The sequence below is a fragment of the Schistocerca americana genome, chromosome 3, assembly GCF_021461395.2.
Source record: "Schistocerca americana isolate TAMUIC-IGC-003095 chromosome 3, iqSchAmer2.1, whole genome shotgun sequence".
NCBI lineage: Eukaryota > Metazoa > Arthropoda > Insecta > Orthoptera > Acrididae > Schistocerca > Schistocerca americana.
In genome coordinates, this window is record NC_060121.1 from 361,291,472 (window position 1) to 361,316,044 (window position 24,573).

At 40.7% G+C, this 24,573-nt stretch overlaps 1 protein-coding gene across 1 annotated transcript in view; it reads left to right on the forward strand.

Annotated features, from left to right (window-relative positions):
• Positions 1-24,573, forward strand: part of LOC124606083 — a 375,104-nt gene that overhangs the window by 154,967 nt on the left and 195,564 nt on the right. The window contains exon 6 of the mRNA XM_047138048.1: positions 6,533-7,162. Within this exon, the coding sequence (XP_046994004.1) occupies positions 6,533-7,162 (630 nt within the window). The remainder of the gene's footprint in view (positions 1-6,532; positions 7,163-24,573) is intronic.

Consider the following 24,573-nt stretch of genomic DNA (forward strand, 5'->3'; position numbering starts at 1 on the left):
TCACTCTCTTTATCTCCCCTTTCCCTCTTTCTCCTTATTCGCCACACACACACACACACACACACACACACACACACACACACACACATACACACATACATACATACATGCACACACATTATTGAAAGATACGCAGCCTCCACTTGAATGGCCTTAGGGGCCGAAAAACATTGCAAACTAAGTTTTCATTCCTAACTACAGAAATTTGTTTATAGACTGTCTCGTCAATTGCATCTGTAAATTCCATTGAAGCAATACAGCAGCCGCAATAAAATATGAGAATGAGTATAAAAAATACTCTCCATAAATAGTTAAAAGCCACTGTTCGCTTGTGCAGTGCAGACGCGCAGTTGCTGAAAATAAATTTTTCTAGCTTTGATGATTCAGGGCCTTATCAGAGTCAGACAGCTTTACTGGATCACTTGTTTCTTTCATATTAACACTTCCCTCTCTTTTTCTATAACACGTTGAGACATCTATTCTTCATAGTATTCAACTTCGCACTCAGGCCATGTGTGTCTTTTGTCTGTGCTCAAAGAAATTTACTTTCGTTTCGAAATTGTGTTAAATTTTTATTCTCTGGTTTAAGGTCCTTCACGTGTCTGTCGAATCCATTGTTCGATCCCCTTAGCTCTCGTTGTTAACTTCATTCCCAAGTAACCTAACCTGTTCCACTCAAATCTTTTGTATTGTAGAGGTCGGGTGTTTAATAATTTTTGTAACGTTTGGTGGACCCTTTTTTCTAACCAATATCACGTCGTTCAGCTCTCAATCCTCGGCATGGCAGGGCAGTGGTGGGAACCCTGTGGACGTCTTCTGATAAATAAAAAGCATGAGACTGGCATAAGTTCAGTCACAAGTTTAGAACAATGGTAATATCATTGCCGGCGGCCAAAATCGGGCTTCGGCCCTGTGGAGCATTTTGAGGATGCTGATCTCAGCAAGCAGTTTCAGCCACGGTCGTTCCTGACGTAACCAATCTGTAGTGGCAGTGTCGTTCGTCGGCATGACCGCGGTGAGGAATTGCCACGTTAAGGCTCTGGCCACGATAGCTTGCGGATACATCAGCCTCCAGGAAGGACGTTAGCACTTGCTGTAATTGGTGTGCATGTATGTGCGGAGCACGGCAAGGTGTTCAGAGCTGAACTGCGGACGCTGTTGCGGACGGCAGCGTCAGTATTGGTAGCAGTAGAATTTGTCTGCAAGGGTGGTGACGTCTTAGCTCCTAGGTGGTCCAGGTGTGAAACACAGACCGCCAAGTAGGCAGCCTGGAGTGGATAGAAGTTAGCCGGTAGGTGTCCCTCTGGGTGGAAGGCACTAGTTTTGCAGCATTCAGACTTACGTGCAGCTGGCAGACCTGTAGCGGGTGAAGGCAGTATCTAGCAGTCACAGCTTGATGACTCATACGAAGATGATGACTTGTGTAGACTTCACCTTGTGGCTGGCTGCAGGAAGTGGTGCTTGTCTAAAATGGACAGCTTGGCCCTTTTTATTTATTTTTTTATTTTTTTAAAATTGGCATTGTTGTCCCTCCCGTAAGCCACAATAGAACACAGGAAGGAGGATTGGTTTTTTGGAAACCATGTCGCCTCCACTTCAGTTTCTGGACATTTGAGTTGTATCAGCGATACCACAGTCCTGGCTGTGCTGTGATGGTGCAGGAGACCCAGATGGGGATATCTGTGGTGTCAGCGTAGTCTGCATACAGCTTCTTACACAAAAACACCTAACTGACCCCTGCCACAGAGCTTTCTTGAGTCACCCCGCTGTGACGTCCTCTGCTGAGCTGGTCACCAGACTCTTACTCTAAACTAAGCGAATCAGTGCTGGAACGGCATTATATTTTCTTCTCTCACAGACTGGCATGTTAGTTTACTAAGATATCCACTGCTTTATCATCTCTACTTTTGCTTTATCTATATTTATTGCACTGCATTCTTCTTCAGATAAATGACTTTAGACTGTTCTAGTTAGTTCATCACAGACAGTTTTTGTCGTTCTTCTGAATTTCTGTCTACTATTAGACCAGTACTAGATTATGTCCTGCGTCTGTGTTTGAACTTGGCATGCTTTGTACTCCCGAGTTTAATTTCTGTGTCTTTCTTTGATCACTGATCATACTGTATCTCATCTGTTACGTGCACATGTCTCAGAGTCTTCTGCAAGCATACTTACTTCTATTGTGATTTAGCAAAGGGTGGTGCGCAGTTAAAACCAGTATTGTAAGTACAGAAGCCTTCCACTCTTTTTATTTATCTCTGCGATACTTCTCTTTATTGTAATAGTATAGCTTTGTGTTTAGATACACCAACGCCATTTTTACAACCTGTAAAATATTTTGTCAAATCATTCTATTTGCTCATCAACAGATTGCTACATGGTCATGCAAATTTGGAGAAATGATGGCTGGAGTTCGTTTCTTTTAATCATAAGAAGTAATATTTAGTCACTCTCTTCCACATAACACCTCAGTCTGTTACCTACCTTTATATTCAAATCATTTACACAAAAGTTTGTTCTCACCCTTTAAGTAAATGACTATAAATTACTATTGTATTTCCGTTTTTCGACACTGATTAGAAAAAACCTCAATTTAGTCTTTTCATTTCTCACTTCAGTGTCTATTGTTTACCTGCAATATTAACACTTCTAACGGATTTTGTTTCAACTCCTGATAACTCAGTCCCGATCATCGTAGTATAGCGAACAGAAAAAATATTACAACCAGTACTTCTACACCCAAATTACATTTTTCAAAACTAAGTTTGTGCAACAACAGCACGAAAGACTTTTCATGTTTTTAATTTTCACGTATTTGTACTTCAACAGACATCTATCCTAGAATATCTTAGAGGATAACTGTAACTCCAGAACCCCAATGAAGCAAGTCACCATGGTTAGCTCTAATAACATACAAATTAATAAATCTATAGTACTAATACATGTGTCGTAATACACGTGTCTTAATACTTTTGGCGGCTGAAAACTAAAACCTTGATTTTTATTTAAACTTATTAAATCACTAAACACTTCGAGTTATTCTTTAGGTACAACGTACAGTTACTTTGAAGAAGTATATTGGGTATGAATGTACGTGGGAGTGTGTTTAGCGACTAAGTAAACAATGAGCTACAATGGCCTGTGTATGAACTTAAATTAAATCATTGCTGACGGAGTAAAATCTCCAGTATTTGCTTGGATAATTGGCAAACATTCACCCATCAACTGAACAGCTACATTTGCGTCAAACACCGACCACAAAAACTTACAATGTTGTGCTGTTTAAGCTAAGTTTCATTTAAATTATTTACACTCTAACCGTCTGTGGCGCCCGAAGATTAGCTCACAAAATCTCTAAATGCGTACTGATTAAATAATTTTAAAGAAAATCTAATTCCGTGTGTGGTGAGCTTAGAAACATATTTACAACATTTTCAACTACAGAGTAGTAGATCAAAGAAACTAATACGGTATTTGTTAAAGCTGTAGATAGTTAAAGTTAAGTTCTGCTTGTCGTCGGAGGTAATTATTGAACAGCTCGTGAGTAATGCAGCAGTTTGAGAATTCGAATGGGCCAACAGCATTTTCGATATTGAGTGATTCTTAGATAGTCATAAGTAATATTTATGATAAATTATACTTCATTTTAGATTCATAATTACAAGCTTACAAGCGAATGAGCCCAATAACGCTGATTCTATAAAGACTAAACACAGTTTCAGAAAACTATTAACATCAAAAGTATAGCTGAAAATTCTTCCTCCTGTGGGAGGATAACGCCGAAAGCCTATTAAGTAGAAAAGTCGTCCATCAATGTAACAAATGAAAAGGAAGCGAATAAAATGCTGAAAACGAGTGTTATAATGGTGAAGGGCATTAAAAAATATTAGTGCAAAGATGGCAACATGAGCCAATCAATTCAGTTCAGAATTACCAAAATATCTAACGGAGTTGCGTGATAATTCTATATGACGTACGTAAGTTACGTGTATCACATTTCGAGAATAGTATGCCCTTAAATTACCAAGGAAATAGGAACCAGGCAGACATGGTAGTTATTCCACAGTCAACCCATTTCACAGAAATTCACCCGATTAAGACACAAAAAATGAGAAAGGAAAGTACACTTTTACTCCGTAAGGCACTGCCACGAAACAAGTTCAGTCTTATACTTGGAAATGGAATGAAGCATTAAAGGAAACAAGAATTTGCTCACGTAATTTTCTCATATAGAGGAGATTCCTACTTTGTAAAGACGAACAGTACGTTCTGAATTTTGGGGAGAATATGGGGCAATATAAAAACAAACAAATAATTTACAGTATCAACAAACGCAGAACGGTACTATCAAAAGTGGATTGTGGAAAGGTCGTGTATGTAGAAAAAGTGTAGGTATCAGATGGACTTTTTACCCTAGTGTATGCTGAAAGAAGTAACAAAGAAAGTGAAAAGTCAATTTTGCTGTAGATTTGGGAGTTCTCTTAGGAAATTTAGCTATGCTAAGATTTTTAAGCAATAGTGCATTTGTTTGCTGGAAAAGAAGACTTACAAAAGTGGAAAGGCCATCTTGGAAAATATTTAGATGGGCACAAAAACACTGACACCGATGAGGAATGTTATATTCTGTGAGACAATACAGCCTGATCAAGTGTCTAGACGCAATTATGTAATGCAGAATTGACCTCTACATGTCGCGAGAGCTGACCCGCCAGTGTAGGAGGAGGCGGGGAGTGTTGTGTCGTCAGTAGCGAAACAGCAACAGCTGAAAGAGTCGGTCAGGAGACTTCAATGAATTCGTACATGGGCTAGTCACGGGATGTCACCTAAGAAATCCTTCAGAGACAATTCAACCCTTCTAAAGCTGTCCAAGTCAACTGTTGACGATGTGATCGTGAAGTGGAAGCTAAACCCAGGCCAGGCAGAGTTCATGTACTGAAGGACACAAACCGTCACGCATTACATTGTAAAAAATCGCATGAATTCAGTAGAGGGAATCACTCGAGAGTTGTAAAGTGCTAGCAGCAGGCCAGGTAGCACAATGACTGTGCTTAGAAGTTAAAATGAATGCGTACAACGTTCGATCAACTCCTCATCAGCTTCGTATTTTTGTAGTCGGTGCTAAACGACAGTTGAGGTGAGATAAAGAGCGAGGCCTCTGGACCTGAGAAATTTCGAGTGATGAATCGCATTATTCCCGATGGAGCGATTTTGATTGAGGAGTGCCTGGAGAACATTACCTGTCATTAAGCACAGTGCCACCAGTGAAACACAAAGGAGGTGGTGTTACAGTGGGGGGTGGGGGGGGGGTGGGGGGGGGGTGAGGAGGAGTGTTTCATGTGATTAGGGTGTGGCCCCCATATTGCACTTAGAAAATGCTAAATGCGGCAGGACACTAACAAACTTTACAGGATTGTGTACTGTTTACAGTAGAGGAAAAGTTCTGGGCCAATGATTGTTGCAGCACGTCAGTGAACACGAGCATAAAACGGCATCTTTGAGGCAATGGTCTGTGGACCATAATATTCCTGAAATAGACAAACCTGCTCAGGGTCCTGACCTGAACTCGATCTTTACAGCGTCGACTTCACTCCAGACTCCTGTGTCACTTTCTTCTCTGGTTTCGGCTATTGAGGATAAACGGGCTGCCATTCCTCCACAGATATTCAGATACTTGATTGAAAACGTCACCAGTATAGTTCAAGCAGTGATAGAGGCGAAGGAATGGCATGCCCCATTAATGTCCACCGATAGACATACAGATATTCTTGATCAGTTAGTGTACATGCTTGTTCATAAGCTATGGTGAAGAATTGAGGAAAATGTTAGTGAACTGTACAGGTGGAGCACAGATTTGCTCATTGTGAGGCATTTATGTACAAAATAGGAAACAAAACTGTTCTGGATAAAAAGCGATTGGTTTTTTTTTTTTTTTTTTTTTTTTGGGTTTCGGTTTATGGACTGAGAAATTTTGAGGGATACAGAATGTAATTCACTAAAGACTTCTATTAACTCAAATGGAAATAAAAGGTAAATTCAGAGAAAACAAAAATAAGTAGGCAAATTAACTATAAAAGAAATGGAATCTATGGCATGTATTATGTGAGATGTTAAACTAAATTATAGTAAGTTTGAACATGCAGTAGAAACAGAGTAGATTTTGCAAGCACTGGATGTCAATCTTTTTACTATTTTTGAAAATTCAAAAGAAGATTTATCACTTTATGACTAGTTTCTGAAGGAAAAGTTAAAACAGAAGGAAGCTGGAAATTTATCCTCTGGATGATGAGCAGTTGTAGCTCGCAACTCCTATTAATGCAAAATGAATTATTTTCACTTTCCCATACTTCAATCACTGTCTGTTCGTTATATAAGGCATTTTTTTGACAATACAAATTTATGAGGCTAATAAGAAATTACATGCTTTATTTGATAGCAGGTGATTACTAAAAATGGTTTGGATATAAAAGAGCTCGGGGAATCGCACCCAGAGTGTCATGTGCTATTTCCTGATCTATTGTTTTATGCTGTGCAGAGCAAAGACGACGATACAGAGCCGTCGGAGGAAGTGGCATCGGAAGAACAGGTGAAGGCACCAGAAATTAAGAAAGCAGCAGAGGGGCAGACGCCGGAAGATGAGGTGGACGAAGGCGTAGGCGAAGAAGGCGACAATGGAGATGACGAAAGTGGTAGTGGGGGCAGAGACAGCGCACAGGCGGAACAGGAGGAGGAGCAGCAGAAGGGAGAGATTGAAAAGGAAGCGGCCGAGGAGAGCTCTGGCATAGGAGAGGGGGAACTGGCAACCGAACCGGAAAGCAGTCCGGATGAAACTGTGGGAATGGAGAATGGAGAAGAGGGAGAGAAAGGAGAAGAGAATGAGGGACCGAAGACGGTTAGTAACGAGGAAAAAGGGGGCGACGGTGTCGACGAAGAGACTGGAGAAGGCACAGACAGAGATGCAGGCAACGAGGACAACAGGGATGAGACGGAAACGGAAGAGGACGGGCAGAAGAGAGAGGAGATGGAGAGGGAGGCGGCGGAGAGGGAGGAGGCGGAAAGGGAGGAGAAGGAACGGCAAGAGGCGGAGCGGCAGATGCAGCTGGAGCGAGAACGCGAACTGGAGAGGGCCCTGGAAGAGCGCAGCAGGCGGCGGCGCAGCCAAGAGGTACGTGCCCACACCACGTTCTCCTGTTATGGCATGCCGCTGTGCTAGAGTCTTGGCTTGCATGTCAGTGTGCGAGCATGTTGGCCGTCGCGCAGCGCTGCATGCCGCACATTCCAGCATTGTGACACGACGTGAAGAGGACGCTCTCTGCTTTCTAAATGCGGGAAGTCGACATAGAAGAAGCTGTACTTCGTCATTCTGTTGTACCCCATCTGCACATCTATCTCATGTACGGGTAAGAGTAGAGAATACACTGAGATTAGTAGAAAACAGGAATACGTATAAGAATATGAGCTATTTGGTCGATTTGGACGTCGTCGATTGTTTTGTCTATTACATGCCACTTCCTGGCCTTCTGCAACTTAAGATGTGTAGATGCAAAGTTAGTGTATGACAACGAACATGTAATAGTCACACTGAGCAGTTAATTCCGTAATGGTGATTTTCTTTAGGCCCCACAGCTGTGAAGTCTAATTAATGTTTAACCATTTAAATGTGGCAATAACGATTATACTTGGTGTTGCGATCTCTAGGTCACAAACATCTAGGAGTGATACATAGCTTCTTGTGGAGCTTCTTTTATTAGAGAAAAAGTTATCTGGCGACGCTAAGTTTCTTTTATAATTAGTTATGCCGCTGAGAGGCGGCAGCGTGTAGGCACTCTGTGCTCTTCGTTTGCAATGTGCATTGCCTATAGACCAGTTATACGCTCTGCGTGAAAGGTGGTATGCCGAACTTCTAAAATATCTTTCTCCGCTTACAGACACTCATTCTTATAGTTTTCTTGTTGAAAATCACTCTGTCAGTTTACTGGGATAAGTAACACACAGATGCAATGCAGCTGGTTAGTAGGCTATGCAAATTCGGTGAAATCTCGTCGTCCCATGGCCAATGGGAAAAATGGAAAAAAAAATTCAATAAAATGACGACTACCGTCGCTGGTAAGCCAGCGAAGATTTTGTCACTAACAAAAGTTATTCCCCATCACCCGTGAGCTACCATCCCTACACGTTTAACATAACACCCTATATACACAAATAAATGGATTAATTAATTGTGCCACCTCCAGCAATATTTTGTAGAGTACATTACAATCGTTTTATTTGAATAGAATATTCTGTTTTGACCACGCCTATTTCGTAGCTCCTCATTTTCTCACCTGGAACATCTCTAATACCTCGATTCCCACCTTTTGTGGTTTTCCTACTGTCTATGATTCACTTCCATACAACGCTGTACTCCAAACGTACCGGGTGATCAAAAAGTTAGTATAAATTTGAAAACTTAATAAACCACGGAATAATGTAGATAGAGAGGTAAAAATTGACACACATGCTTGGAATGACATGGGGTTTTATTAGAACCAAAAAACACCCCATTTGCTAGACGCGTGAAAGATCTCTTGTGCGCGTCGTTTGGTGATGATCATGTGCTCAGCCGCCACTTTCGTCATGCTTGGCCTCCCAGGTCCCCAGATCTCAGTCCGTGGGATTATTGGCTTTGGGGTTACCTGAAGTCGCAAGTGTATCGTGATCGACCGACATCTCTAGGGATGCTGAAAGACAACATCTGACGCCAATGCCTCACCATAACTCCGGACATGCTTTACAGTGCTGTTCACAACATTATTCCTCGACTACAGCTATTGTTGAGGACTGATGGTGGACATATTGAGCATTTCCTGTAAAGAACATCATCTTTGCTTTGTCTTACTTTGTTATGCTAATTATTGCTATTCTGATCAGGTGAAGCGCAATCTGTCGGATATTGTTCGAACGTTTGTATTTTTTTTTTTTTTTTTTGTTCTAATAAAACCCCATGTCATTCCAAGCATGTGTGTCTATTTGTACCTCTCTATCTACATTATTCCGTGATTTATTCAGTTTTCAAATTTATACTGAGTTTTTGATCACCCAGTTCATGCTCAGAAACTTCTTCCACAATCAAGACGTGTGTCTAGTACTAGTAGACTTCTTTTGCCTGTTCTTGTTTGCGTCTTATATAATCCGGCCGTCATCTATCGTGCGTAAATTTGCCTCACAACATCTACATCGGGTTCCAAAATGAATGTATTGAGCGGTCTCTGAGTTTGAGCTGAAGTACCTTACACCGGTTCTAACAGCCAAGTCTCTCTCATGAAGCATCACACAGAAGTGCCTCATCTTGAAAGAACCTCTACTTTATAATTAGCATATAAACAGCCATTTCACTTACTCCCTACAAATACGCATGGGACGCAACCTCTCACATATCAGCGAGGACAGAGGAGAATGTGCATGGAGGAGAACACAGCTTCTGAGCGGTGGCTAAACTCATACCATGGGATATCTCAGCCAATAATATTTTATGACATTTACATTCATATTTTTAAATTAGAGCTTAGGGCCCCTCCTACGCAGCTTCCTCCTCCACTGGCACTAGACAGCTACAGGCCTCCTCTTGGCTGGGACAATACAACCGTTTTCGATGGTTATGTAATAATCTTCTGGTTTTCACACTGACACAGAGGGTGAATTATTTTAAGAGAGTATTGCCTCTTAATTCCGTCTCAAGTCCTTCGGCAGACGTGTTTCAAGACTTTTTTTCTCATATTTCACCATCGCATGTCGCTGGCAGTCTCAAATATTCACCCTTAATTGCTGATGGCGGAGAGTGAATCTTTGAGTATCCAAGTCACTAATGCTGGCAAAACATCATAAAAGTAATTGTACAAACGCCGGCAGGACATCCCGTGACAAAAAACAGACAGACAATACGTCAATAAGTGGAGACGAAAGCCAGGACGATTTTGAACGTTTTATTATTTTAAATTTTTTTATTGAAAAAAAAACTGGGGCAAATGAGTATCATTTTTCGACATTGTGCACATATCGTGCATTACATTTGTTTCAGCGCGTAGAAAGTGCATGTATTCCTCCGGAAAAAGAAATTATTTTCAGCGTGTGCGCAGCCACTCATGCATTTTCTGGTGCACCTCTTCATAGGAACGAGCTGCTTTCCTCCATTTCCCTCTTGGGTGGTCCAAACACGTATCAATCACTCGGTGCAAGGACTGGTGAGTTGGCGGATGTAGTGAGTACACACTGCAGGTCATCGATGGTCGCAAGCGTTGCGCGGGTTGTATGAGACCAAGCATTATAATGCTGCAAAATGACACCTGTAGTCAGAAGGCAAGTCAGTTAGATCTTGTTGCAGGCCGAAGCTGATTTTTTAACATGTTGGAATATGACCCACTTGGGATTCCCACCTCCGCCTAGGACTCCAAGATAACGCCTCATTCCTCCCCAAACGAGATTCAGCAAAACCTTTCCCGCAGATGATTGCGTCCAGAAATCCTTGGGTTTTGATTCGGGTTGGTGGTTATGTACCAAGATTTCGTCTCCTGTAACGATTCTCGCGAAGAAGCCATAACCTTCTCCTTTAAAGCACTGCAAAAGTTCTTCGCAAAAGTCAATGCGTCTCTCTTTCAGTGAGTTGCCGTTTCACTCATCTTACAGACACTTTCCGAAACTTGAGCTCTTCATGAATGATGTGATGTGCTGAGCCGTGACTGATATCCACATCTGCGGCTAGTTCATCCAACGCCAGTCAGTGATCTTCCCTTCACACTAGTTTCAACTGCTGCAGTAGACTCCGGTGTCATAGTGCGGTGTGCCTGACCCGCGCAATTCCATTTCCGAGCTTTTTACTCCACTCATCAACTTTCTGCAGAGATAGACACGCATCACCGTACTGGGCCTTCATTCCCCGATGGATATCAATAGTGTTTGTACCTTCACTGCTCAGAAAACGTGTGGCAGAACGCTGTTGTTCCTTGGTACATGCCGCAAGCGGAGAAAACTTTTTGATCTAGTATAGTGGCCGCGTTTCGCTTGTATGTAGACATATTAGGGCATTTTTTGCATCGTTGGTCTCAGTATTGTCAACTTACAGAACAATAGCGTGAAATGTCTATTTTTAATTACACTTTTAAGGTTTCCATTTGACTCAGCCTCTTATTAGTGAGCACATAGGGAGGTATTGGGAAATAGCATATTAATGTGAACATGTGAAGATGACTCCATAGTAATTGAAACTGGACATATTGTTCAAACAATTGTGCCATTGGAACTTTTATTTCGTTTTCCTTTTTATTCGTTTCGTTTAAGGCTCATTTCACCATCCACAATATTAAATTAGTGTACATAAATGATAAACAAGGAAAGAAGCATATGAATTAAAAGCTCCCTCTTACAGAGACTAATGAAATGGCAAATACTATTCACACCTGAGTTCAGAGTTGAAAAACCAAGGATGGCGTACAGTATGTTACGGTATTGTCGAATAACATGTACTTTTGCGGTACGATTTTGGTACGTTAACATAGACTATTCTTTCTTTGCTTTGCACTATAAAAATCAGAGGTTCTTCAGTAGGAAGTGTGTGTTCATGTTTGTCGTCAATTGGCCTGTGTGTTCGTTGCCTGTTACACCTACCTCCACTCTAGCTGAATCAATTTGTGTCTCTTCTTCGTTCTGTTAACGCTTCCCAGTATGTCATGTACAAAGAGTTCACAGTCCTGCCTTCCGTTTCCTACGTAAGAGACTCTAGAGCACGCATCGAGTCCATATATTACTATAACTCTATCTACTTGTAAATCAGTTGTATAAAGAATAGCCCGGAGAATAACAAAAAGTCCGACAGGTAATACCGATGCTTCTTTAGATAACAAGAACGATTGCCCCCACTCATATTTTTCATCAAATAAACCAAACCCTGCAGACGCGTAATGATTATTGGAATCCCCTTCGAAAATGTTTACCTGAGTGGAAATTTATGACATGGCAGTAATTGTCCATCGTACAATGTCTCATAAATTTTTGAAGGTGTATAGATAGTTTGCCATAGTCCTTCGCAAAACTCATAGCGTTGTGCAGTCGAATGCACCAGAATTTCACTATAATAACACATCAGTAATAAATGTTTGGGTTTCTTCGCCCAATATGAATTAACCTTCATCAGATTTAGTAATGACAGTAGTTTCGTTTACTTAACATGTGTGCTGTCACCATAGCGGAGGCAGCCAGTGCACGTCTATGGGTTGGTGCTCGATCTGGAAACAGCCGATTCGACTCTTGGTGTTGGCGGATATTTCCATTGCCAATCCGTCAACAGGAGAAGTGAGAGTTGCCCATCATCGAACTGTAAGCCTAAATTCTCCACAATGTCTCGTGGAGCGAGGGCAAGAAATGTGATACTGTCGATGACCTACATAAAAGATAGATACATTAATCAACAATGAAGATATTCAGCCCAGTTGGCAATCGTGTGATTATTGCCAGAACATGTTTCACGACAAAATTATCCCATTTTCAAGTGCTTACAAATGTTTATGCTGTTAGGCCTCGTCACACCTTAAAAACAAGCTGCACACGTACATTGTCAACTCAAACCATGAAACCTGGCACAGTTTGCAATGGCACCTCGGGAGCGGTGAATGCACCGGCTTGTGATGTGTCAAGTTTTATGGTTTGAGTTGACCATGCACGTGTGCAGATTTTTTTAAGGTGTGACGAGGTCCAACGAGAAAAAAAAATTTAAGCCCTCGGAAATGGGATAATGTTGTCCCAAAACATGTTGTGGCAATAACCACAATATTGTTTGAATAACAGTTGTATGATGACATCAGATACGTTAATCGCGACAGCATCCCTAATTACTCGAGAAGAGTATGCTACGTGCTGTCGATTAGTTTCGCCCTCTACCTTTCCTTCATTTCCTTAATCGTCTATACCAACAAAAAAATAATACGCTCCAGGGATCAGTTTTATTCTTTTCAACTAGACACAACTACTCATTAGGCTGAGAGAAGGGGCTCTGCTGTACCTCAGAAATCGAGTAAGGGTTACTAAAATCTTAGCGATAGGCTCTCACTCAGTGACGAAAGTCGCAGAAGTTTCTCTGCTATTGCTGTACTTACATTCTGAATACTATTTGAGCTACTCTTCGGAACGTGCGATATCGCTGCCCGTATACGAATCAGTAATTATATACTGAATTTATGAGCTTCACATCCATTCCTCTCTCTGTTCTTGAATAGTTGCTGACTCAAATAATTTCCGACATTTCCTTTCAACTCTATACCTAAACAGCAGAGTATTTATGTTGCACTTATAATGTGTGTAACTGCTTTCAAAGAGAATTCATGAAGCTATCACGAAATATTTTAATTTTGTTCCTGAGTGAATTATATTCAGCTTAGTTGCCACTATAATCAAGAAACAATAAGTCACTATACGAACATACTAAACAAACTAACAGCGTCAAGACTTATTTCTCTGGGAGTAAACCAATCTAATATAAGAATCTCATTCTAATGTGCAACAAAACGCGTGTTTCTTTACTTCGAAGAATGAGGGGTGATATTACAGTATGATGTCTTAAATAGGGCTATATTCGGATTACCTCACTGAAGCTAAACGTAATCGACCCAGTATATTGCTGTGTCAACAGCTGCGTGTTCCTGACTGGAAATAGCATTTTCCTTTTTGTGTAGCAAATTTCCTTTTACTTCGCTCGCCCCAAAGCAATTCTACTTACATCATACCAACCCATACTCGAAGAAAAGTTATCTGCTCTACTCAATTACTTTTTGATTTCATAAAACTGGATCAGACTTCTCAATTTTAAGTCAGTTGTCGTTAGTTGCATTTTTCTTTCGTTTATACTAACTCCGCTTTCCTGAAGAAAATTTCTCTTTTCCTGTTTCGATGAAAATGAATATGAAATTAAATGGCTAAACCTGTGAATCTCTGGCACTATGAGTCCGTTCAGGAACGCTGTTACTTCCTGCGATGTGGTTCTACAGAATTTTTCCGTCTCTTACAAGGCACACGAGGTGTGTCAGAAAAGTAATGAGACTGATTTTTTATCTACCCAAGGTTTTTTTTTTTGTCAAACAACAATATTGTATCCTTCACAGTAGTTCTCTTAGGCAGCTATAAACCGGCGGAGTTATTGTTTCCACTCTTCAGCAGCGCTGAAAGGCTTAAACTGATATGGCTTTTAATGTCAGTCAAATTCTTTTGAATATTCTCCAGAGTCCCAAAATGACGTTCTTTTAAGACATTTTTCAATTTCGGAGGAAAAGAAGAAAATCACAAGGACTCAGATTGGCTGAGTACGGGGGTTGTGGAACAAAAGGAATGCCTTTTGAGGTAAAAAATTCCGTGATCTAAGTGGCCATGTGATTTGGGGACGTTGTCATGATGCAGCTTCCACTTGTCTCCAATGTGTGGTCACACTCGATTCAACGTCAAAAAAAAAAAAAAAAAAAAAAAAAAAAAGCAGCGTTTTGATCTTTGAATTGCAAGTTGGAGCCTTTTTCAGTCAACATGTTGTCAGTCTTCCAAAAATTATTTGTGTCAGCGAAAAACTTGTGCTCTGGAGAAGGAATGTTCCCCTAGGCTGTTTCAACTTTTCGAAGGTCACACTCTCGGGTTCCCCAAGTGTAACACAGAATTTGATTCCATGACTTTACTCTAAATTCCTCTAATTTTCGTAACACACGACAAAAACTCAACTTCGCTGATGGAACTCTCACAAATCACATGATGGCTGTACGGAGCTGAAACGCAGATGGAACATCTGGAAGGGAGGAACACACCGGTCTACACAATTAGAACCACACAGCGTTTCCGTATCGCTCATTATGTTGTCAGTCTCATTACTTTTCTCACACACCTCGTATATAGCAGATACAAACTTTAAGGTGACTATTTTCTGATCGATGATATTCAGCTGAGTTGAGGCCGCTACGGAATGTCTACGCTCGTTGTCAACCTAGCTTCATAACAATATCGTGCACCATAGCAAGAAATTAAACATTGTGAAAATAGTGTTGGCAGGTGTCTGGTATGGTTCAAATGTCTCTGAGCACTTATGGGACTTCCATCTGAGGTCATCAGTCCCCTAGAACTTAGAACTACTTAAACCTAACTAACCTAAGGACATCACTCACATCCATGCCCGAGGCAGGATTCGAACCTGCGACCGTTGCGGTCGCGCGGTTCCAGACTGAAGCGCCTAGAACCGTTCGGCCACTCCGGCCGGCTCTGGTATGGTGCGTAGTGGATATTATAATTATTATATTTATTATTATTATTATTATTCAGAAAAATGAGTAAAGTGGCTGTATAGGCCCTGCCCCCGAGTCGCCATCAACTTTTGTGTCACTTTCGGGATAAGCTATCAGCTGGCTGCCCTGGGAGAAGGAGACGAGGTTTGCTACCCGTTAGCTTTGGAGACCTTCGTGTGGGCTGGAAGTCGGAATCGGATGAGGATTATGGCTTCTCAGTTAATCAAACACGTTCTTTGCAAATTCCTATTTAATCGCAAAATGGACAGTTTCGACCGTGGGCAAGACAGTAGAAAGGCACGAACAGAACGGAGAATAACTATACTTTACTGTACTGTATTGTCAATTCATCGTCCAAACTGTTATTATGTGCTTTTTACAAGAATTCTTGAACTTCCCAGCATACTGCAAAGAGAGCCGCCGCGCTACAATACTGTTGCTTCGTCGGTGGCGGTCGGCCTTTCCCCTCCTGGAAAACTCCCGCGACTAGCTTCTGTCGATTTCTACAGCGTATTGTTCGTACCTCCGTTCTGCGTCCTCACAAGCCGAAGTTCTGAACTATTCCCCTTGTGGTATACGAATTTTGTTAGCTTTGAGAATCTCTGGACTTCAAAAAAGCACAAGGGAAACCTCCTAACATATAATTAGCAAGTTTTGCGTGCTTCTAATTTTTCTTATTAGTTTTTGCATTCACAAGGCAGTAGGACCTTTTAACTTGTTTGGAATGTGCTTTTATCGCATGCGTAAAACACAGATGGAAATTCGCGAATATTAGATAGCTTGTCGTTTTTCTACTTCTTCAACTTCTTCTTTGAACAATTATTTCTTTCCCACATCTGACTACCATATCTACGTACTCGCATAATATGGAGATAAATCTACGAAGTATCGCAAGTAGAAACAGAAGATACGTCTCTTTCAGTCCATCGATAATAGAAGCAGTTAGAAGAGGGAAACTTCGGATATGATACCAATAAATAGCCCATGTCATACATTAGTAGGATTTCATGATAAAGAACAAATGTGAATAAAACTGAAACTGAATAGAGTTTATCAATATTGAAACTGAAAAGAAAATGGTGTCCCTTTCCTATTCGAATCAACAATGTCCATAGTTAACAGAGTATTAGTTGACAAGGCAACGATTCGGAAACTAACAGAATGAATACTGTACACACGTAAACGAAAGAAGTAATTATTTAAATTTGTTTGTGGTAAGTTCCTATGGGACCAAACAGCTGAGATCATCGGTCCTAGGTTTACACACTACTTAATCTAACTTAAACTAACTTGCGCTAAGGACAACACACACATACACACACCCATGCCCGAGGGAGGACTCGAACCTCCGACGAGGGGAAAGCCGCGCGAACCTTGGCAAGGCGCCCAGGACCACGCGGCTACCCCGCTCGGCGTAATTATTTAACACAATAATTTAAGTAAATAGCAAAGCGAAAAAGAATATCCCAAATGGAACAAAGCTGTTACTAAGGAAGAGCCGGGAATTGAAGAAAACAATAATAGGAAAACGATGTAATATACTGAACTGAACGAAAAGTATACGGAAATTTCTTCGACAGGATATGAGAAGATACATGAATTTTTGATGAGAGAAACAACAGAAAAAAATGAATATTTGATGGCACAAACAACTGAAAACAATTAGAGCATGAAGAAAACAAACAAAAATTTACAACGGCTGCACATCACATTCGCCAGATAAGATGGTACATGGCACAGTAATTAAAACAGGATGCTGATTAATAATACAGGCCGGTGCTAATAACAACATTGACTTTAAGTAGTGCCCGATGAGTTACATAAACCCATTCGAAGTATAAAGAAAGGAGTGTCACCTAAAGATAATGGTGTTTCATTAAAATGGTGAAACGTAATAAAAAAACTGTTTACAGATTGTCTACAGAGGAACAAAATACAACAAAACTAGGACAATACTGGAACAATTCTACTTCATGACGAAGGAGACAGACAAGATATAAAACTCATAGCTCTGTCAGACACGTCTCCGTAATGTGCCAGACGTATAGTGCTTTATCCAGACACATAAATAAGTTCTCGAGAAATGAATATTTGTGTTGGATTCGTAGATGTTCGCAAGCTGTTTACTCAGTTTCTAGCCCGCATCTCGTGGTCGTGCGGTAGCGTTCTCGCTTCCCACGCCCGGGTTCCCGGGTTCGATTCCCGGCGGGGTCAGGGATTTTCTCTGCCTCGTGATGGCTGGGTGTTGTGTGCTGTCCTTAGGTTAGTTAGGTTTAAGTAGTTCTAAGTTCTAGGGGACTTATGACCACAGCAGTTGAGTCCCATAGTGCTCAGAGCCATTTGAACCATTTTTGAACTCAGTTTCTACTTTATCTATAAAAAGCCCTTGGAAAGCAAGACATGTTAGTATACTGAAAAATATATACGTCGATGCCACGGCTTTCAGTTGACTAAATCATCAAAGTGAAACACTTAGAACTGAAAGAGGAGAAGGGTCAGAAGTTCCCTTATAACTAATACTATTCTCAGCACTACTAGTGGTAGTTTAAGCCTTAAGCCAGGAAAGCCAAGAAGTAATCCCAGTTGATGGAACGTATCTGGCCTTCTTTAGCATTGCTAATGATAGTCTATTGCTTATCTCTAGTGCAGGTAGACATCAATAACAAATGTAAATGAATGTTTTTAACGGAGAAAATCTGTATAATACTCATGAAAATCAGTTATAGTATGATAAAACTGACGCACAAAGAACTCATCAAAAAAATTAGAAATTAACAATGAAGTCACAAAGCCAGACGATGAATGATTGTACTTCGGGCAGTTAAAGGCATTGGCTGGACAACAACAGCAACGAAGAGAATAGCATAATTGGCCTGCAGTGTCTTTTATGAACTAAGTTCGTTTTTCAAAACAAAAATTCAGATGAGTCTGAAAAGTGATGTTCACATGCAGTGAGATATGGACTTTCTGCCCGCCCCGATAGCTGAATGGTCGCCGGCACGGTAGCTCTGCGTGTTTGGTCAGAGGGTAATCTGCCCTCTGTAATAAAAAAAACTGAGTTAATGGATCAACAATGTACTTACACAAGCATCATGGGACGTCCGCCCCGATCAAATACAACGAACAATAACGAAAAAAATGAAATTAACAACAACAAAAAAGCGTGACGGACTGCCGTCCTAAGGGCCCGGGTTCGATTCCCGGCTGGGTCGGGGATTTTCTCCGCCCAGGGACTGGGTGTTATCTTGTCTTCATCATCATTTCATCCCCATCTGGCGCGCAGGTCGCCCAATGTGGCGTCGAATGTAGTAAGACCTGCACCAAGGGGGCCGGACCTGCCCCGTAAGGGGCCTCCTGGCCAATTACGCCAAACGCTTCATCATCACCATCATGTGCGCAAACCATTTAAAAATTGTTTCTCAGTGACCACAGTTGAGATGGATGTTGAGGACTACTAGAAGACTCAATAAAACAAGACAAATCTGTTAGCATGCTGGCGTTGAAGACATACTTATGTAAAATTGTCCTCAAACCGCAGTGCCTCACTACGTATAGTCCTGTTGGAGTTGTAGTGGACTCCTTCTGTCCTGCTCCGTTGCAGCAGACTTCCCCAACCAGTTGTCTGGGTACTTGCAGTTAAACTCTGGCCTCCCAACCGTGGTAAAACGTAACTTTTTTTGTGTAATCATTGCCAGAAGTGAAAGAAATGATAAAAAAAACAGGAAGATATCGCATGACCGATAGAAGATTGAACTTATGACCTTCGGATGTGAGGTGTGACAAACACGAAAGTCACCGACCAGCTGTAATTAAAGTGATATGGAGACTTGCACACCGAACATATCGTAAATGGACCAAGGAAGTTGTTTCCGGGATTTCAAGTCGTAAGGAAAAAGCGAACGACCCTGTAATTAATTATGGGTAAATTATATTATTAAATACGCAGGGGCAACGTAGTTGCGTGTTGACGAGCGTCGAAGTTCATAATGCACTGAAATGCCGCGAGGAAACTTTTAACGCACATGGGATGACACACAGCTCATGATAACGAGCAGATAAAATGACATTCTTAAATAGTATGAATTCTTCCCTGGAATTGCTTTAATGTCAGGATTTGTTACGCTGTAAGCATTGCAAGTTTCATTTAAGATGTGAAACTACAACACACAAGAAAGGGATTTGTGTAAATTACGAGTGGAAGACCTAGGTTTAAATCTATAGATTTCTCTAATATAATTATTTTACTTGACTTGTGTCAAAGTGATACTCACTAACAAACTCATATAATAATGTCGAAATGGAAGCCTTAAAATATTCTTCTTTTTGTTTTCTTACAATATTTGATAAGTAACAGGAGCTTCATTTACCAAATTACATTACACTTAGTTGAAAATTCTAACTTTTAACTTAAGATTGTCTTCCATTTCTTTATCTTGCGTCAACTAACGTCCAGGTTGAAGTCAACACCGGCCGATGTGGCCGTGCGGTTCTAGGCGCTTCAGTCTGGAACCGCGTGACCGCTACGGTCGCAGGATCGAATCCTGCCTCGGGCATGGATGTGTGTGATGTCCTTAGGTCAGTTAGGTTTAAGTAGTTCTCCTTTTTTTTTTTTTTTTTTTTTTTTTTTAAGTCAACAAGCTAAGCTTAAGCTTCCACAAATACTTTTCACCTATTTACATTTTTCTTTCTTGACTTGTTGGAATTGCTTTCTCTTGGAGACCTTTCCACTTCTTTCTGTACTTTGGCCTACCTTGAATTCCTTGGTTATTTATAATAGTTTTTTTTCTAGATATCCATGCGCTTTTCCTTAGCTATTCGCATTGAGTTTTCAAAATGTACACATTTCCTTGTCATGTGCTAGGACTTTTTCTTTGGGTGTGACTATATTACATTTGTCTTCTCTTTTCTAAGTTCATATCTAAGCTTCTCTGCATGTTTGTAAATGGCTTTGTGATTTCTTAATTCAAATGTTTCTATGTTCTCCTGTTTCCTAATATCTTCTACCGATTTTTTTCGTTTTTCTGAAGTCTTACTATGCTTTTATCCATACTAATGTTGATGTTTCTGATGCAATTCTGGCCGCATTACTGTTTCATAGTGATAAATCGTATTTGTTAGAGAGTGAGATTTTACCTTAAATTTCTTTTGTTGTGTGGAATGCTCAGTTCATCTTTCGCAGTTTTGCTCTGATATCTTTTTGCCAGTGATTAGGCTGGATGATTTCTCCTACACATTTACATTTGTCTGCTATTCTGGTACTTCCATATAGTGCGCTTATTTTTGATGGTGCAGTATTTTTGCTTGTAGGTAAAGGGGATGCCCTCCTTGGTCCCTGCTCCCATTTACAAACGAACCACTGGCACGCCACCCACAGCTAAATGGGTGAACAATTATAGACCCTGGACTTCTTGCTCAGGTGGCAGTATCTGTTGGAGAGGACAATACTTGAAATATCTTTCGTATCTCTGGCACACGATTCATGGCATTTCGACCAAGGCACCCATCCGAAGTAACGTCCAGCTGACAGCAGAGCGATTTCCATGTGCTTACGAATAGCAATTAACGTATACAGTGCTCGAGAACCGAATTCGCAATGGTGCTGCATTTTGACTGGTGCAATGTTTATCTGAACACTAAATAATTAACTTGAAATTAACCTCTCTGGAATTGTATTAATGTCAGGGTTTGTTGCGCAGTAGGTGTTGCAAGTTGTAAGATGCGAAGCTACAAGGCACAAGAAGGTGATTTGTATAAATTACGAGAGGAAAACTTAGGATTAAATCTATAGATTTCTCTGACGTAACTGTATTACTGGAACTTTTGGTAAGTGATACTCACTAACGGACTCATATAACAATGTCGAAAATAGTATTAAGTTATATATTATGTTGATAATATTAACTACTGTTGAAGTAGGAAACTAAGCAGAGTGCTACATGACTGCATAATTTGCGCGAAACATAGTAGAGCAACACAGTGGTTGAATTTGCAAGTGCGAAGTTTAGGTCGCCATTGTAAAATTTCAAACACTGACTGGATGAAAGAGATCAGTGAGCAGAAGAAGTTGAATTATTGGCCTAATCGTGTAAGTCCTACGCTACAGTGAGGGGCTAACCATTTTATGAGCAGATATTTCTGTTAAAGTTTACGGAATACGAAACTGCTGTTCACAATTTGCTATAAAATACTCGTAAACATCGGAAAATTCTCTAAAACATACGATACGGTACCTTTATCGCGTAAATACACAACGAAATCAGGTAGCGATTTCTTTTGAGCGAAGATAGTGTTGCCATAAGCTTCCAAGAAGGGCAAATGAAGTTTACGGTTCACGATGTGGCATGAATTTTGCGTGGCATTCGCAAATGTTCGAAAATATACAATACATGCGATACACACTAGCAATGACACAATTAATAAACGATTATGCGAAAACGACATAAACAGTAAAATATTAGAATCTAGCATTTTGATTCGTACGTATCTGGCCTCACACAAAGGCGAATCCGCAAGTCGGCTTGTATTCGTATATGTAAATATACGGGCGAAACTCACGAGTGTTTTACTTAGCTGAATTTGTGAGAATAATATTGTGTCAAAGATGTACACTGCAGCGTCAGTTTAGCGCACTCAAAATAGCGAAAATCGTGGAGCATCAACAAAACAGTGGCTCTTGGTGTGGCTAACAATGCAAATCAAGTATTACTAGTATTCTGGCCTTTTTTAGTTATTTCTTACAATTACTGATTTATTCTCTCTTAAACCCTGCTGATTATCTCCTTCTTCCGTAACCATTCAATTTGAAATATTATGAGAAATTCAGCAGAAAACAAATCGTGCTACGTGGAGAAAGGATTAGAGCTATTTTCCAGCCATTTGGTAAAATTCCTACTCCTCAGATATTTTGCATAAGTTTAACTAGTGTTCGTCTTACACTGTATGTTGTCCCGCTGTTACGTCATTCTCTCATAATGAGTCGTTCCACATCATGACGATTTATCGGGCAAAATGATCCTCAGGCCGGCCGGTGTGGCCTAGCGGTTCTAGGCGCTTCAGTCTGGAACCGCGCGACCACTACGATCGCAGGTTCGAATCCTGCGTCGGGCATTGATGTGTGTGATGCCTTTAGGTTAGTTAGGTTTAAGTAGTTCTAAGTTCTAGGGGACTGATGACCTCAGATGTTAAGTCCCATAGTGCTCAGAGCCATTTGATCCACAGAACATGAAATTAATTAACTAACTAATGATACAAATTCTTCATGGAATTCACAGTTGTTCCTATATCTTCTTCATTTGGTGGTTGGACTGGTTACTGATTGACTATAGGCTTACTAAATGTTAATGTTCCTTTTGTCTCCTTCCTATTTAGTATTTATCGAAGAATTTGGCTTAACTTATTATTTTTTTTCCTTACAAGGGTTGTTTTATTCTCTACTAAAACACATATCCTGTCTGAAATTTCCTTAATTTATTTTTAAATAATTAGAAAACATTCCTTATATTATATTCCTTGACATTGCGCTCAGTCAGATCTAAATGCTATTTTTCGTACTTTCCCTGACGACTTTTTTACAGCTGCTAACTCATATTCTTATTAGGAGTATTTTGTCTTGTTTTTATTACGGTACCAGTTTCTCAAACATTTAATCATTCGTCTACTGTTCTGTTCCACTTCATCCTCCTAGTGCTTTCAAGTTTTTTTCGCTGGTGTCGAATGCCAGCGCTAGTTAAACCCTCTTTCACTTTTTTCCCATTTCCTGAATCAAATTCTTCTTACACCTTGATAAATTTTATATTATTATCTTTAAATTTTATTTCATCATATTTTATCTTTGGGGCATTAGGTATACCCTTGTTCTGTTGTTGCTGAAGGTAAGAGTCAAGGTTTACGTTGATCCCTATTTTAAACTCTTACATTCAGTAACTCTGTTTAATAGAACTGGACTGTCTCTAAAATAGGGATGGAAGGGACCATCGTTTCATCTGCCATTTATGAAGAACTGAAGTCCGTCTTTAGTGGGGTCTAGCATTTATCCAGGTCGTTATCTTCCGCTCGAGAAGTCTTACGTTTTCATTTTATTACTCATTCACTTTACCGCTATTGTCCACCTCGCCGCCCCTTCCCCGTCAACAGATACAAACAATCATCTAGATTGTAATAAGACACATGTGCATAGTTAACATAGTACGTGCGATCTAATAATTAACGAGTAAATATTTTCCTCCTCATTACCTCAAAGTATCTCTTAATGGAACTGCGATAAATCTGTTTATTTGATAAATTAGCTGCACTCAGAAAGACAACATCCCGTTTGCAACGGTATTTAAATGAATTTAAATTGGAGATGTTCCCAGCTCCACGAAAACATGTTATTGTTGCCTCCACCGAAAAGAAAAAGTGACGACAACTGCACGAAAATCAATTAAGTTTCAGGAAGGGGAAAGGTACAGGTCTAAAGTACAAGGACAGATGAATAATGTTAAGAAGGGTGTAACACAAAATTGCAGCTTAGCAGGGTTTGTCAAATTGTACGACATCGAAGTAATGAAAGAAGTGAAGGAAAATTTCGGAAGAGGATGAAAAGAGGAAGGGGAGCAGATATAAGTGCTAAAGTTCGCTGGCGACGTGGCTTAATTTAACGAAGAAATAGACTATCCGATCAAAAGTATCCAGACTCCTATTAATGGACTTCAATTTGGGGTTTGTGCACCCTTCGCTAATGTGATGGCTTGAACTCTCCTAGAGATACTTTCAGTGGCGTGTCTGAATGTCTGTGGAGGAATGGCAGCCCATTCTTCCTCAATGGCCAAAACTAGATAAGTTAATGGTGTTGGACGCTGGTATCATCGCGAAGGCTTCCGTTCGGTTCAGGTCGGGACTCGGCGCAGGCCAGTCAGTTTCAAGGACTTCACTGCCCACAAACCCTTGCCTCACAGATGCTGCTTTATGACAGGGTGCTTTGTCATGCTGATACAAACAACCATCGTCTCCGAACTGTCCCTCTGCTGTACACGGAACACAGTACTGTAGAATGTGTTCATATCCTTCCAAATTTGCCGTTTCCTGGAGCGCAACAAGGGGACCACACCCTAAACAACCGAGTGAGGTGGCGCTGGTTAGCACACTGAACTCGCATTCTGGAGGGTTGACGGTTCAAACCCGCGTCCGGCCATCCTGGTTTAGGTATTCCGTGATTTTTCTAAATCGCTTACGCGAATGCAAGGGTGGTTCCTTTGAAATGGGACTGCCGATCTCCTCCTCCATCCTTCCCTAATCCGATGGGGCCGATGACCTC